This window comes from Arvicanthis niloticus, chromosome 5 (genome assembly GCF_011762505.2).
Source record: "Arvicanthis niloticus isolate mArvNil1 chromosome 5, mArvNil1.pat.X, whole genome shotgun sequence".
Taxonomy (NCBI): Eukaryota; Metazoa; Chordata; class Mammalia; order Rodentia; family Muridae; genus Arvicanthis; species Arvicanthis niloticus.
Window position 1 is genome coordinate 51,431,124 of NC_047662.1, and position 17,282 is coordinate 51,448,405.

General features: G+C 36.2%; 1 protein-coding gene across 10 annotated transcripts in view; it reads left to right on the forward strand.

Moving 5' to 3' along the window:
- Itgb3bp (integrin subunit beta 3 binding protein) overlaps positions 1–17,282 on the forward strand; it is a 47,755-nt gene that overhangs the window by 2,070 nt on the left and 28,403 nt on the right. For 6 of the 10 annotated variants that reach the window (XM_076934621.1, XM_076934618.1, XM_076934617.1 and 3 more), the window contains exon 2: positions 10,909–10,951. The exons of 2 other annotated variants lie outside the window; for them this stretch is intronic. Coding sequence is in view for 7 of the 8 variants with exons in the window: in XM_076934618.1 (XP_076790733.1) it covers positions 10,909–10,951 (43 nt within the window). In the remaining variant the exon portion in view is untranslated. Of the gene's footprint in view, positions 1–10,908; positions 10,952–13,043; positions 13,117–17,282 lie in introns of all 10 variants that reach the window. 2 more of the 10 variants (XM_034503191.2, XM_076934620.1) reach the window with 1 other exon arrangement.

The window sequence follows — 17,282 nt, forward strand, 5'->3', positions numbered from 1 at the left end:
TGCTATAGTACAGAGTTCCATCTTTGAGATGCTTTGTTTTTAAAGGTGACAAACTACTAAGTCAAAGTGGTCATAATTTTCTTTAAATTTGACTGGAAAATACATTTTGTTCTTTTTTTTTTTTTTAATAGAAGCAACTGGGAAAATAAATGTGGCCTGATTGAATATAAAATAAGGGAAGATACAGTGGCTAGGATTTTAAAAACAGTAACAGGAACCAATTTGTGGAAGACTGCATACAGCCTTTAAGGCTTAAGGACAAGCAAAATAAACAGTTGTTTGGGCTTAGATATGTATGTGCTAAGATTATAGCAAAAGCAAAAGATTATGTCCAAAAGCAGGGACATGGCATAAAATTCATTTTAATGCTTGCCACATGGGGGGAAAGTGGGCTAAAGAAGGAGCTGTCAGGTGTGTCCAGTCATGTTGGTGATGCTATTTCTTAAATAGTGCCATGAAATCTTTGGCTGCTCCCTTTTTAAATTTGAACTTCATTTGTTTTGTTTTGTTTTTTATAGTAGGAATTACCATGAACTTAAGTTGTTTTTTGTTTTGTTTGTTTGTTTTTTAGATTTAGAGGTTATCTATCTTGTGTTCTCAGTAAGTACAGTTTCTCTACAAACTGTTAGAGCCTTTGGCCCTTTCTTGAAAAGAGAAGCTGGTGAATCAACTAATTGCTGCTCCTAATTTCTTTAGTCTCCCCAAGCAAATGTACTCTTGTTTTTCTGTGTATGTTCTAAAGCCAGAGGCAACATGATTAATGTAGGTTGCAACCTTGCAACCTTGGCTCTTAAGCTTTAAGTGGAAAAATCACTTGTACTAAAACACCAGGGTTTGAATCTTCATGAATAGAATAGTTGATTGAAAATATTAAGTGACTGATAAAGTTGCTGTTTAAAACAAACAAACAAAAAAGATTATCCTAAAATAGATGTGGTGGTACCTGCAACCACGGTGCTTTGGAGCTAGAGGCAGGAGGATCAGATCAGGAGTTTCAGGCTAAAATCAGGCTCAGAATTAACGCAGGGAGGAGGAGAACTGCTTTAGACTATATGAAAAAATTTTACACAACGTTTTTGTTTACATATTACTAAGGCCAAGTGAAAAAGCTTTTACTATTACATTTCCATTGAGTCTTTCCCATCCCCCACATCTTCATTTATAGATTTTCTAGCACCATTTGCCTAGCCTTTCGAATTAACACATATTATCATGCTTCTGTTTCAAAGATAAAAAGTTAACCTAGCATTAGTGTTGGAGTTTCTAACTGTGGCGCTGTTCTTAGAATGGGTTAATTCTGCTAATGCTCTTACAAAGTCAGAGTTTTCTGGAAAAAAAAAATTAATGTACTATCTTTTTTAATTTACTATTTCTTAAATTTAAAACAAAACAAAACAAAAAAATGACTGTCTAGTGTAACCCAACCTCACTATGTAGCTGAGGCTGGCCATAAACTCTAATCCTACTGCCTCCATCTCCCAGGTGTTAGTATTCCAGGCATGTACTTTGATACCCAACTTTGGGCTTTTAATCAGACTGGTGTAATGCCAAATGCAATTACTTTTTTAAACATTTCTTTATTTTATGTATATGAGTATACTGTAGCTGTCTTCAGACACACCAGAAGAGGGCATCAGATCCCATTACAGATGGTTGTGAGCCATCATGTGGGTGCTGAGAATTGAACTCAGGACCTCTGGAAGAGCAGTCAGTGTTCTTAACTACTGAGCCTTCTCTTCAGTCCTGAAATGCAATTATTTTTATTGTGTCGACTGATTATAAAAACACAGGAGAGTAAAATAATGTAACAGACTAAGTAATAGTTAACTCTTTAATAAACATTGGTTGACCAGAGGAAATACTCAGTTATATAACTTAATTTATTTTACTTAAAGGTATCTTGCATTTTTAAGGTTGGTAAATTGTTAGTACTTGCTGTAAACATTGAAAAACATGAATTTTAAGTACACTTTTATTGATTATAAAAGTCAGCAAATTATTATATAATATATAATTTAGTACATTATATAATATGTAACATAATATGTGGTCATTTTTTATAATGATGCGAGGCACTCTCCTAATACATAAATTAAAATCCTTGAATGTCCCTAACATTCCAAAACTAATGCATAAATCACATTTTTGTTCAGGGATTCCCAGGCATTCCCAGGATTCCAGGATTCCAGCTGCTGCCTGGCCTCAGCAGCAGCTCTTTGGAACTGCAGAGGACAAATCCACATTCCCTTTACTCTAGTGTCCTTCATGCCTCTAAAGCCAGTGCCACACTGGATGACACTGCCAAGGTTGTCTCTACTCTGGTTGGACAGCTCCCCACCCCCAGCTGACCTAATTTATAGCCGCTTTGTTGTTCTTGTTGTTGTTTTCTGAGAGCAGAAACCCCCTGAGTTGTCTTTCAGGGTGAGTTTTTGTCCTGAGGTCACCCCTCCCTTTGTCCTAGTACAGAGCAGCAGGACTTGCCTTAATGGGACTAATCTCCTTACCAGTTACAGCCCAACACATTATGTTCTCTGGCTTTCTCCTTTCTCTTCTTTTTTTCCTCCTCCTCCTCCCCTTCCTCCCTTTCTCTTCTTCCTCATCCTCCTTCTCTTTCTTTTCTTTAAACTGTACACATTATATTTCTTTCTGCCCCATTTGCTCTGTTTTTAGATTTGTGTAAGAGTCGCTAATAGCAACCATAACATAGATTCAATATTATGCTGTCTTGAAATTTCTTTCACCAAAAAAAGTTGTCCTTTTTAGTTTAGCCTCCAGCAGGTTCTCGGGCCAGTGGCAGAAGACAGCCAGATTCTTTTCCAAAATGTTGAAGGAATGGCCTATAGCATAGTTGCTAATGTTTGCCTTGGAAACCTCTTGAGCTGGGCCTTTACCATCTGCATTTCTCTAGGTTGTGCTGCCTTCCAGACTTCTACTAGAACAGCCTGCTAAACTCTGCTTACAGAATTCAAGCATTTTTTCTAGTCCAAAATGCCAAAGTTTTCCACATTCCTCCAAATAATAATTGCCATGGTCATGTTCTTCAGAGCAGTAGCCTACTCTCAGTACCAGCTTCTCTAGTAGTTACTTTTCTATTGCTGTGATAAAACAGTGTGACTAAGCAAGTTAGAGAAGAAAGGATTTATTTTAGTTTATGGTGCTAGAGGCATTTGAGTCACTGTGGGGAGACATGTCAGCAAGCAGCAGGCATGATGGGAGGAGCAGGAAGTTGATAGCTTACATTTTGAACCACACTTATGAAGCAGAGAACAAAGTATAAGTGCTACAAGGATAAAATTTCAATACAGATTATTGCTGTTGCATCAATAACTTGTTAAAATTGTATTATGTTTATGTAAGACAACATTTTGTATTTGGGTAAAGCACAAGGAGACGTGTGGTAGCGAGTGCTGTAATCCCACAACCTGGGAGATAGAGCCAGGGGATCTGCTGTTCAAGGTCATCCTCAGCTAGCTACTGAATCTGAGGCCAGCCTGTGCTACATGAAACCATAATGAGAAAGAGAGAAAGGCAGCAGGAGAGTGAGAACACAGAAATTATGGGTCAGAAAACCAGTATAGTGAATGGATTTACATCTGTGTGCATTTAAAGAATGATTGATTTTAAGCAAATGAAAAAAAACTCAGACAAGTGGTAGATTTAGATAAAATCCAAATAATTCTTAGTCCTTTTTTGGGGGGAGTTGGTTTTGTTTGAGACAGGATGTTAGACTGTAGCTCAGGCTAACTCTGAACTTACTTTCAATTATCCTGCCTCAACCTCTGAGAAGTCTCAAATGCTGAGAATTATAGGCATGTGCCTCTACTCTGGTCCTTGGAAATTTGAAAAAAATAATTTTTTTAAATAAGGTTATATCAGAATTTACTGATTTGTTTTATTAAATTAATAAATCAATCAAATAATGGGTTAGACAATTAAAGAAGGGATTAAAAATTGGAAAATAAGTATGAAAAAAATTACATAAAAAACAACATGAAAAATGAGTTCAGTGTATTGAAAGATATATTAAGAGAGTAAAAAATTAATTCACTTCATGGTTAGAAAGGTAGCCTGGAGGAGAGGAAATATTTGAGGAGTTTGTAGCTTTTCTATAATCAATGAAACATACATCAGCACAGAAGTTTACTTTAGACATAACTATTAATATGACATCTTTGAAGACTGGTATTAAAGTGCCCTGAATAAACTTGACCAAAATGTCCTTTGAGAGGCCAGTGGGGATGTCACTTCATTATTTAAATACTGGCCAAGCATGCATGAGACCTTTGATTCAATTTCTACTACTACCCTCAAATATATAATACATATATGTGTTTACATATATATTTATGTGTGTCATAATATAATCTCTGCATTATATATCATGACATATATTTTAAAGACTTATGTAGGAGTTTCAAATGAAACCAGTTCCTCATATGCAAAAATGGGCCCTATAGGAAATTGAAATAATTATTTAATTCATTTTAATAAAAAAATTACAGTTGATTGAACAATAACATAAGTAACAACAATATGCCAACTACTTGAGAATTGAAATACATACTATCTAGTGGTTTGAGTTTTCACGGAAATTTCAATAAACATCTTAAAAACTTACTGCTTATTAAGTAACAGACAAAACCTAGTGATTTAAAAATCTAGGGAAGAAAGCATACACATTCTTTTGACATAAAGTGCTTAGTGAAAATGTCATGCACAAATGCTGTTGAGAATAAAAGGATACTTACTGAAAACTGGACCATATGGGAACCTCATGGAGATGACTGTCGGGGTCTTAAAAGTGGAATAGACATGAATAGTACTTGGGTGTTTTGTTCTTTCTGTTTATGTGTGTATGTGTGTTGTGAGATATAATTCAAATAGAAAAGTGCATACACACCACCTCACCTACCTGCCATTTAACAGGTCTGTATAAGCCCTTTCAATTGGTAGGACTCTGTTAAAGGACTTTTTAATGTCAGATACATGTACAAATTTTTTATGTGTCTTATATTGAGAATATCATTTAGGAGTGAAATGTCTTAGCTGGATTTCTCTATTTATTAAATCCTAGAACATGTCACTTCTGACTATGCTCTGTGGTTAATATTCCCACATATATCCATTAGCACATAAAAGAAATTTTCTTTGGCTCATTATTAATCATTTAATAAGGAAGGTTTTGATATAAAAACACATTACCTATTGGCCAAAGTTATTGGCTGATTGTGTCACACAATATCTGAGAGAAGAATGCCTTTAGTTGCTTTCCCATTGAGCCCATACTTCATGTGATGGGCAGAATTCCCACTCACCCATGCTATAATAGAGATTTTGTATACAGTTACAGAAAGTCTTTAACACAAACAAACAGACTTGAATGAGAAGGATAGTACAGAACAGATATAGAAGATTCTTCTCCTTTTTCTCGTTCTTATATGCAAAATAGAAAGTAAATCATTTTGTATACCTCAAATTATATTTAATATGTCACATGGGTTATGAATCTAGCTATTGCCTTTGTCAAAGGATTCCTAAGCATCTCAGGAGCTCACTCACAAGTCCTCTAAAGTCTCTTGTGAAGTACGTGGCTGGCAGCATTGTCATGTCCACTATACTGAGGAGTAATGGAAGCACTGAAATGCTAAGTGATAGTTTTATCTTCCCCTCTGAAATCTTACCACTTTACAGGCCAGTATTACCAAGTTTATGACGCTTAGTGTGATTATGTGGTTTGCTCAACCTTAGGGAAGAATTTGGCATAACATCAAAAATCCCCCTGCCCAGTCTTATCTGCTTTCCTAAGTTTATTTTTTACCACCCCTAACTACCATTCTTGACCCATGATTCAAAACGTGATTCAAAATCATGTTTAATTTTTAAAAGTTCTATTAAAAAGAACTTCATCATATAGTTTTGTGAGCTTCTATGGTATCTTTCCTTCTTGGTTAAGAATCAATGATAGCTTTCCCCCTTAGAACCATTGTTTTAGTATTATAACTCATGTTAGTAGCATTGTATAGTAAAACTTAACCAATCATTTTGTTGTAATGAAGCAGGGAATCCTTTTTAAGGATACTGTCATGTGGCAAGCTAAATAAAATGGTGGACCATTCCTAAAGAATGTTATATAATTTTACCTGTTAAAAACGTTACACAGCAAATATATTTGTCTTTATAAAATTGTAACCACATTTAATTCTGGGAGCAACTGTGATTTTGATCCCAGTTTTGTTAGCAGAACAAAACAGACTCGGGAAGGGAAGACATCTGTTTTGGCTCTCAGTTGTAAACATATCAGCCCACCATGGCACTGAGGCATAGTGGAGCAGTAACTCACATCATGGTGGCCAGGAAGCAAAGAGAAAATGGCTAAGTAAGGAGCTTTCCTTTGCCCTCTTCATCCCATCTGGGCCCCCTCTCTATGAAGTGGTACCTCCATGTTCAAGATGGGTTCAATGGATGCCTCCATTGAAACTCAGGGTTGTGTTGTACTGATCTCCTAGGCACTTCTTGATCTAGTCAGGCTGACAGTTAAGACTAACCATCACACAGTGAATCTAAACCTAGTACAACTAAGAATGGAATATAATATTCAAATTATGGGAGTAGGTGGAAATTTGAGGAAATGGAAAATGAGAGGTTACCTTCAATTTTAAGATTACCCTTAAGTGGAAGTACATCCACACTGATGTATAACAATCACAACTTGCTTAGTTAGGGCTTTACTGCTGTGAACAGACACCGTCACCAAGGCACTCTTATAAAGGAAAACATTTAATTGGGGCTGGCTTATAGGTTCAGAGGTTCAGTCCACTATCGTCAAGAGAGAAAAGCTAGCAGCATCCAGGCAGGCATGGTGCTGGAGGAGCTGAGGGTTCTACATCTAGTTCTGGAGGAAAACAGGAGAAGACTGGCTGATGGGCAGCTAGGAGGAGGGTCTCAAAGCCCACCCGCACAATGACACACTTTCTCCAACAAAGCCATACCTTCTAATAGTGCCACTCCCTGGGCCAAGCATATTCACACCACCACAACTACCATCCATCTCTAGACTTACTTTGATCTTGTGAGACTAAAACTACTCTAGTTAAACAATGATTTCCCATTACTTCCTGCCTTTAGTTCATTGAAGTCATCATTTTATTATGTCTCTGAATTTGACTACTGTCATGAATAAAATCTTCACAGTTTATCTTTTTGTAACTGGCTTGTTTTACTTAGGGCAATGCCTTTATCTATATTGTAATAGGTATCAAATTTCTTTTTTGTTTTTATTTTTTATCTTTTTTTTTTTAATTAAAATATAATTACACCACTTTCCCCAAACCCTTCCTATGGCCCCTTTCATTCCCTTTCTATTTGATGACCTCTTTTTCCTTGATTATTATTGGTGCACACACATGTACATATAAATAAAACCTGCTGGGTCTGCCTAGTATGGTTTACTACAGACCATTAATGACCCCTGAGAGGGAGAACTAACTTCTCCCAGGGATGAGTACCTTAATTAGCTAGCTATTGCAAAGTAGTCAGGCCTGAAATAAAATTGTATTTTTAAACTAACTAATATCCACATACGTACCACGTTTGTTTTGTGTATTACCTCATCTGCCACCAGCCACTTACTTGGGTTGCTTCTCTGTTTTGCCGTTTTAAGACTGCTGCCATGAGCATCGTTTATGCATGCCTGTTCATATCCTGGCTTTCAGTTCATGTTGTAGATGGAACCTTAATCATATGGTAATTCCATCTTTACTTCTTTGAGGACCCTTGATGTTTAAGTAGTGTCTTGCTGCTCTACATTCTCATCAGCAGTCTGCCCAGGTTCTTGTTTCCCTGCATCTTTGCCATATTACTTGTTTGGTGTCTTGTTTGGTTTCCTCTAATGCCATCTTAATAGTAGTGCTCAGTAGCCTGCAGAACCTCATGGGGTTGATGTGGATCGACTGTTGACCATCTTTTCGTGTGCTTGCTGCTCATTTTTATAGCTTTGGGAAAATGTGTATTCAAATCCTTTGCCCATTTTCCATAACCCTCCTTGCTTTCTTTTGTTATCCTGGGCTGTCTTGAAACTTGCAATGTAGCCCACCTTGGCCTTAAACTCTGGATCCTCCTGTCTTGGCCTCCTGAAGCAGTTATAGGCATATATCACCCTATTTGCTTGCATGGGGTTTTTGTTGTTTGGTATTTACTTAACCAAGAGAGTAGCCTTAAGAGTCAGTTGCAGCTTTAGAACTTCTAGAAAGATCCTTGTGTAGTCAAGTTTTACCTGTTCTTCCTCATTTGTCTCATCCATTTCTGCTCTGTTGACTTCAGCGTAATGCATTTAGTCATTTCATCATCTTATATCAGTTGTTTCTGGGTAAAGGAATACCGCTGTAAGCACTGCATGCTTAATTTAGTAGTTGATAACAGTCTGTCCAATTCTGATCAAAAGGTAAGGATAAATTATCATAAATTCTAGTAAATTTGTTTTTCTTTAAGTGATGTATAATTTTCTCTCTCAATTCAAAACCTATGTGGTTGGTTTGAATGCATGAATAATAAACTCTGAGACACCAATGATGAGTCAGTATCATCTTAAGGAAAGAAATTAAAGTCCTCCTTCATGCCATCTAACCAGTAACAGTTAACCCAGATTTGAGTCTCCACTTTGCCCTCTCAGTATCTTCCGTCCTTCATGGCTTTCTATGACTCTGAATCTGTGCCTGTCTAAAGGCTGTCTTGTGAATATGTCTATCACTAACTGAAACCTTTGCTTTGTATTTATAGAGCACAAAAATTACATGGGGGAGGAAATGAGGGATATTTTACAAAAGCCTTTAACAGTTTTACCAGGGATTAAGTCACTGACTTCAGCTGATCCTAACTGACCCAGATAACAAACAGTGTTACAAGAATCGTTTATAAAGCAGAACCCAAATTTTGTGTTTATCATTTGTGGTGGATATTCATTTATAAGACTGCTTTCAGGCCAGGCAGTGGTGGCGCATGCCTTTAATCCCACCACTTGGGAGGCAGAGGCAGGTGGATTTCTGAGTTCAAGGTCAGCCTGGTTTACAGAGTGAGTTCTAGGACAGCCAGGGCTACACCGAGAAACCCTGTCTGGAAAAAATAAAACAAAACAAAACAAACAAACAAAGACTGCTTTTAGTCTATGTGCTGTTTCCAGCAAATGATTATCAGAACACACATGCATTACTCTGGCCAGGGTCATGAAAGACCGCATAATGTAAGATTACAGAAACGCATTAGCTTAGTTGTAAAAGTTGATTGCATAGGAAATCCAAGGCATGTCTGAGCTAAACAAACAGGCTGAGTACACGATAGGATAGCAGTCCTCAAGATGGATTACTAGCTTTGGCTATGAGCTCCAGAAAAGATTTTGGTCTCTTAGCATGGGAAAGATGTTTTTATCACGACGCATTACCATAGATCTGACTTTCCCTCTCTGAAAACATGTCACATATTCAAGTTGCATAAACTTGTCTATAGGCTGAACTAACTCAATTTCTCACATGTCTTCTTCTGTTGTCTATTAAATCTTCTTAGGATACTTATTACCAATTTACTTACTACTGTTTACCTTCAGTAAATCCCATCTTTAGACACTAAACAAACATCAAATAGATTATAGCCTATTTTAACTGACTTTTGTGAAGTTTAACATTTCCTTGGGTTCATAGATCTACTTATTATCTAATCTGAAACCTCTTTACATCTAAACACTGAATTGTATTTTCTAAGAATTAGCCAATAATAATACAACAATAATATTTTGAGCAGTATCAGGGCAAGCTTTATGTTCTTATAAAAAGCTACTGTCAGAGCATTTAAAAACAAAGAAAAATGTTCTCATAATTTCCTAAGATCTATATGTATTTTTAGGAGAAAGTCTATAAAACAGAATACAGTGCAGTCTTTTACAGAATGCTCTAATTTTCTAATACTTGAGGTAATTTCTTTCTCAAACATCAAGAAGTACTTTTAATATTGCATTTGGAAAACCAGCTTTAATTTATATTGACCTTTTTTCTCCTTTGAGCATTTAGTCTATGATCAATAAAATGTTGATGACTGCTCTTTAGAAGGCAGCTGTATGGAGTAAAGTATTATAAATATTCAACTTTCCTTTCTAAGCACTGTCACCAACAGCTGGGCATCCCGTTTAGCAGAACAGATTTTACACAGAGAGAGCCTGGCACATTCCTGAATCAGTGTAGTGAAAGAAACAAGAAATAGTTTCTTATGGATTGGGGACTTAGAAAGACATGGAGCATCTGTTCCCCTTTTAAGTCATAGTCTGCTTGCTATGAATCATGTCCAATGCTAGGATAATGTGCAAAACTTTGCCTTACAAATACCTGTACCACTTAACACTTTGTTCCTGCAAATACATTTTCCAGTGTCTCTATCAAAGATATTTAGATTATTTTGCTGTTATATGTAATTTTTCCTCATAATATTTTAATGTAGACAACTGATTTTTTTTTTTACTAAAAATTTTTATAATAAAACTAGCCTGGGGATATAAATCAGAGATCTTACCTACCAAGCACAAAGGCCAGGTTTCAGTACCCAGTACCACTACCAAAGAAAAATAAAACTTTAATATTTAAATTTTATGGTAAGACATATATAAAGAAATTATTCATTTAAATATTTAATTAGGACCCCATATTAAAATATGCTACTAGAAATAAACTGATCAAATAAAACCATTAAATCCAAATTTATCATCATAATTGTTTTTTTTTTTCCCATGTGGCAATTAGCTTTAAGAAGCAGTATAAAAGTTAATTGGTTAAAAATAACTTGTTTTCAATTATTTCTATTTTAGCCTAAAATATCAGCCTAAAATAAAGCATGTCAAGTCTAAAATGTCTTTAAATATTTTGTTTTCAGAGTTAAAAGATCACTGAAACTGGATGATCAGTTTGAAGAAAATGTAAGTATTAGTTGAAGAAGTGTGATTGCAGCCTGGCTGTAGCACATACCTGTAGTCCCAACACATGTTAGGTGGAGGCAGGCGTATGCTGAGTTCAAGACAGTCCTCAGCTACATGGCTACCTGAGTCACAGGAAAGGGAGGAGGGTGGGGGCGACAGGGAAGAATGGGAGCAAATAAGCATTGTTACTGCATGGTTATGACTGTGTGTAACTTTCACCTAGTGATTCATCTTGCTAAGTATAACATTCATCAAAAGCATGACACAGTTTTCACTGATAGAATGTCATCTGCATACAAAATGTGTTTCTAATATAGCATATCAAAATTCTAGTCAGCTTGAAATAGACATGTGAGAAGGAAATGAGTTTACAGAACTTTACCACTTCTGTAATGTATAAGAAATGTATAAGAAGCAATATGAAATTGTAGCAGTATTTTAATATATTATTGTCTATTAAAGTAATATCAAAACATTAGTGGCATTATCATATCAAAAAGTAATAATTTGCCTCAACTATGCTGACAAATTAAATGATAGAGTACTACGAGTATATAAATTTTACCATGGTAATCACAATAAAAATAAAATTATACTGTTGGTATACTTTTCTAAATCTAGTCTTAGAATATTCCCAGTGCCAACATGTCTCAATGTACGCTAGCTAATAATCTTCCTATACGGATTTAGATACAAACACTGACTAACATACTTATTATTTTTCTAATCTTAAATGTAAGTAATTAAGGAAGTAAATTAAAACAAATTGCTTGTTAATAAATGAGCTTTTACCAAATCCCATGAGACTGCCATGCAAAAAAAAAAATGAGTTTTAAGCTAGTCATGGTGGCATGTGCCTTTAATACTACTCGGGCAGCAGAGGCAGGTGGATCTCTTCTTCAGTTTGAGACCAGTCTGTTCTACAGAGGAAGTTCCAGGACAGCCAGGGCTACACAGAGAAATCCTGTCTTATTGGGGGTTATGGGGAGTGATTTCTCCTTGGAGTACTCACTGGTTTTAATAAAACAGAAAATCATTTAAAAACCTTACTGAGTGTTTTTTTTTTTTTTTTAATTATACAAAGGTGGCAAAATACTGAAGTGGCACTAAAAACACCATTAAAGGTGTAATTAGCAATTTAGAATACCATTATCCAACTTGTGTGCAGGATGCAGCTGTGATTGTAATTCTGCATCTGTTTCTTTGGTCAGAATGGTATTTTGGTAGATGGGTAGTCCAGCTTGAAATGAAATAGTTCTTTCCTGCCCCAAAGCTGTTCTTTGGGAGATAGATGCACCATCTGAGAGGAAAAGCAACCGTTGTGAACCCATTCCTTTAGTGGGGCACAACTGTCTGTGCAGCAGACTTTCTGTCTGTGTTTTCTTCAGCTATGACTGTATCTAGGTAGGTGTCACAGGAACTATCTTGTGTTGGAAGACACATTGTTATATTTGTTCTGGGTTTATACTTTTAAGCCAGTTATCTGAATATTAACTCAGTTTCTCTACTTGCTATTGATTTATTACTGTTTTCTAGTTCTTCATGATTTGGTTGGACAGGTTGTATGTGTTAGGCCACTTGTCAGAGTCCAAACTATTTAATCTGCTAACACAGGCTCATTCATCCGATATCCTAAAGACTCATTTTATTTTCCCAAAGTCAGTGGCTTTACCATCACTAGCCAGAAAATCTGAAATGCTCTTAATTTTAGAATTTCTAGCAATAAACATAAAGTTATATTTTCTCTTTCTTTTGGTCAATCTTGTGACTTTCTTAGTAGGATAATGTTTTCACGTGACTATGTAAAAGTCCCTCTGTGGTCAACATGGATACTTCCATCAGGGACCATGCATACATCAGTGTGTTTTCTGCACTTGTCCCATTTGGACTCAGTAACATAAGTTCACGGTGGTGTTACAGTATAGAAATGAACTTGCCTTTCTCTTAACTCCTGTGCTGTCACACTTAACTCAACAGCAGGCAGGTCACTGGCTACAGATATTGTGAAAAAAATGCCTCACTAATGGGTCGTTCTAAAAACCAGAAGCCCAGAATTTTGAAAGGTTAAGTGTTTTCATGCATTCATTTGCAGATAGCAGTACAGATGGGTGCTTAGGGGACTGTCACTAAGATGTGCTCATTTGATGGCTGATTTGCTATACCAGGTAATCTCCTTTATGTTCAGCTATCTCTAAAATCCTATGCTTACCAGTTCTTCTTTTTTTTTTTTTTCCTCACAGACACACAATCATTGTACATGGCAGCTGTAACTGGTTCATAGTGAAGGATGACTGGCATATGAAGCTAGTTGTGTTCCCTACAATTAGAGGTTTCCAGTAGGGATCTTTTGTTATATGCCATCCAAACCTTGCCTTCCACTATAGATCCTTCCGGCCCTGGTCTAGGCTATAACATCTCTCCACCACATCCCTACTTACACTCATTTCCAGTCTCCCAGTAGAAGGAGACTAAGTCTTTTGCCTGCCTACTAAAACTGAGTCTTGGGCTAGTAAGATGGTAACATATAAAGATACTAGCCACATAAGTATGGCGAGCTGCGTTCAATTGTGGAACCCATGTAAAGGAATAAAGATCCAACTCCAAAAAATTGTCCTGTGACCTTTACATATGTGCCTATACACACATATGTTCACACACATAATAAAAAAATGAAAAGGACTCTCACAAAACATTCTTAAACAAGAGGAATTTCAAAAAGAGGCTGGTAGAAAAGCCAGCCCTTAGTGGAGAAAGTGTGGCAGTTCAGTAAACTGTGTCTCATGTCCTGTTCTACATTGTTAAGCTGACAGAGAGAAGTGCCTCCCGTGCAGCTCACACAGCTGCCCCATTGTCTGTGATTGCTTGTGTATCTGAGTACACAGCCCAGGAATGAAACCCTTTCATTAACATATGCAAATCTTAAATATTTATATTAAGAAAGGTATTTAATATATAGGGTACATCATTTGCATACACTGGGTGTATTTGACCTCCTGAAGAAATTAAAAACCAAGGTGTTATTCAAAGGAACAAATAATGTCACAGTGCCCAGGGTTGGTGGCATTAACTCAGGAGTTGCAAATCTACATCTCCTCTATTTCCTGTCACACTCAGTGATCAGGTCAGTTCCCCACTCTGTCTTTGCCCCAGTTTGCTTAAGAGATTCCTTCCTGCAAGATGTAATGACTTGTGGCATAGAAAGTATATTGCTAAAATTGAAAATAACTTCACAATCCAAGACACAGAGAGAAAGAGATAGACGGAGACAGCACTAAAGATTATGGGAATGGATCCTCAGCCAAAGCATGTAAGTTCTGTGGAGATTTTATTCATCCATAGTTTGAATGACACAGTTAGAATTCCTTGTCAATCACTTCTTCTCTTCAACAAGCTAGAAGAGAGGGTGAAGCCATTTATCCTAGCCTGAGACACTAGGCATTGCCATTGGCCTCCACCCTGGCTTTATTCACCATGGTAGATAAGTCAAATCCGGACAAATTATATGACCACAATGGGAAACTACTGAACAGCAGAACCATTGTGTGAGTCCTCAGTACCTAAAGTTCTTGTTCCATATGCCATAGCTATTTTCCCTTTGGTCTAATGGCTTAAGTATCACCTGACTCTTTAATTCTCTTGAAAATTTTGGTTTATGTTATCTTTCATAGTTTATTTATTTAATAACTTAATAAATTTAATATTTAATTATTATTTAATAATTTAATAAATTTATTAAATATTTCAAAATATTGTGTTCATTCAATGTAAAAAGTCTTTAATAAATAGTATCCATATGAAAAAAGATTTTAAAATTTTATACGTGTGTGTGTGTGTGTATGTGTGTATGCATATGTATGCATGTACATGTATGTGGATATGTGCATGTGAAATTCAAGTGTCCTTGGAGGGCAGAGGCCTCAATTCTCTCTGAGAGCTGGAGTTGCAAGTTATTGTGTGCTGCTCATTGTAGGTGCAGGGAACTCAGTCTATAGACCAGGCTGTCCTTGAACTCAGAGATTTGCCTGCCTCTGCCTCCCAAGTAAGTAAGTGCAGGAATTAAAGGTGTGTGCCGTACACAGCATCATAGTCTTAAAGTTAGCCAAAAGTATAAGGCCTTTGGAAGAAAATATAAGAAAACATCTCTGTGAATTTATAGGAACGAAAAAATTCTCAAGGCATAAAAAATAATATTTATAAAAGATAATAAATTACATTTTATTAATGTTATTTTTTTTCTATTGATTGAATGATCACATTAAGAATTGAAGAGATTCCAGTGATTTTTTTTAAATTTGAAATGTATTTATGTTTTATATTAGAGTTTAAAATAAAAAAAATTTCAAAATGAAAAACAGATGAAAGAAAATGAATAGGTATGTTATGGGCTGAGAAGAAAATATTTATCATACATGTATCTGACAAGACTTATGTACAAAATAGATAAATAAGAGTAAATAAATAGAAAAAAATGCAAAAACTTGACCGAACCATTAATCCCACTGAATGAGAGTAAAGACCACTACTACCTAAATTCTTTGGTCAGATTATGCAAGCTTTATTTTCTGTCAGACAAAGCTATTTCTCTAAAACAGGGTTTGCAAAAATATCTTTGAACACAGGATAAAGTAGGGTTTATATAGCCCCAAAACCTGCAAGACTAGGGGGTTTTTAAGTGTTAGGGGATTTCCTGAGGAATTTTGGTTACACAGGAACTTGGCTGAGCATTTCAAATTATTTGACACAGTATTTTATATCAGGATGAAGGTCAGGTTGTAGGCTTGCTAAGGCAAGCAAGCCAGCAAACAGGCTGGTGAAAATAGGGAGAGTTGAAAGTAGATATTGATGGAAGTGATGCACACATTTTAGAAAGCTGTCAGACTAGGTAAGGTGTAGGTATAGGCAAGGCCATATCCATCCTGTAACCAACAATGCACTCTTAGCTACCCCACTAAAGTAAAAATCATAGATACACAAAGACTGTGTAGAAGAGTGTCCTTAGCAACTTCAGTCCTGATCATTTCAAACTGGAAACAACTGACATGTCCATATAGAAGAAGATGGAAAAGCAAATTATGGCATCTTTAAACAAAGGAATACTACCCAACAATGAAATAGCACATTATTGACATCTCAAGAACATGGTAAGCAGAAGAAGCCAAATAAACAGGTCATATGCTTCATATAAATGAAACTCTCAAGAGGCAGCAGCTGTGTGTAGCTGTTGCCTTTGGGCTGGGAGGGGGCAGAAGGAAAGGTGTGCTGAGCATGCTTATTTCAGCGAGAGGCACATCGATGTATACTGTCAGAGCTCGTCAAGTAGAACAAGATCTGTGCATTTCATGTAAAGCATACTTCAGTAACTAAGAAAGTGTATTGAATGGGCTACGCAGCATTCTAGAAAAATAAAGGGACCTATGAATGTATGATTAGAAATAACCATGAGCATATTTCATTAAAAAAATCCTTCCTAAGGATTATAGTGTGAGATAGTAATAGTACAATAATATATATTTTTATAATGCTTGGAATACCTTTAAAATTAAAGATGGTAGTCTAGTTTCTTTAAAATTATGGAAGATGGGCCAGCAAGGTGATTCAGCAGACAAGGGTTGTAAGTAAGACTTAATATAAATTAAGTTCCATGTCTGGAATCTTCATGGTGGAAGGAGAAATATAATCTTAAAAGTTAAGCACACACAAACTAAATAAATAAATGTAAAAATAAAATAAGTTGCAGGAGACAAAGTAACATGGTAGTGGCTATCACTCAGCCCAGGATGCACTTGAGAAGCTGAAACAAGGAGGATTTCTGTGAGTAGGAAGTGGCCTGAGCTAGGAGGTGAGTTCCAGCATGGCCTGTGCTACAGATGGAAAACCTGCATCACCAACAAAAGAAACAAACCAATAAATAAATACACTGTAGCACCTTCTTCAGCCAAAGTTTTGTTTTTCTTTAAAACTTTTACTGCTACATTATATATAATTAAATTCTTAGATCTTAAGTTCTTAAGTACACATTTAATGTTTTTTACAGTGTGTAACCCTGTGTATCAAAGACTTTATCAGGAATGTTTCTGTTACCATAAACCTAATGTATTGGTCATACACACACACACACATACAGAGTCTGTGTACCCCTGGCTGTTCTGGAACTCACTGTATAGACCACACTAGCTTTGAACTAGAGATCCACCTACCTTTGCTCAGCACCTCCTTTTGTGTGCACGTGTGTTCATATTCTTCCCCTGATATTCCTATAGGATTACTAGATAAGTACAAAGTGCTTTTGTTCCATGTAGCTACAGTAAATGCAACAACAAATCCCAGTGCC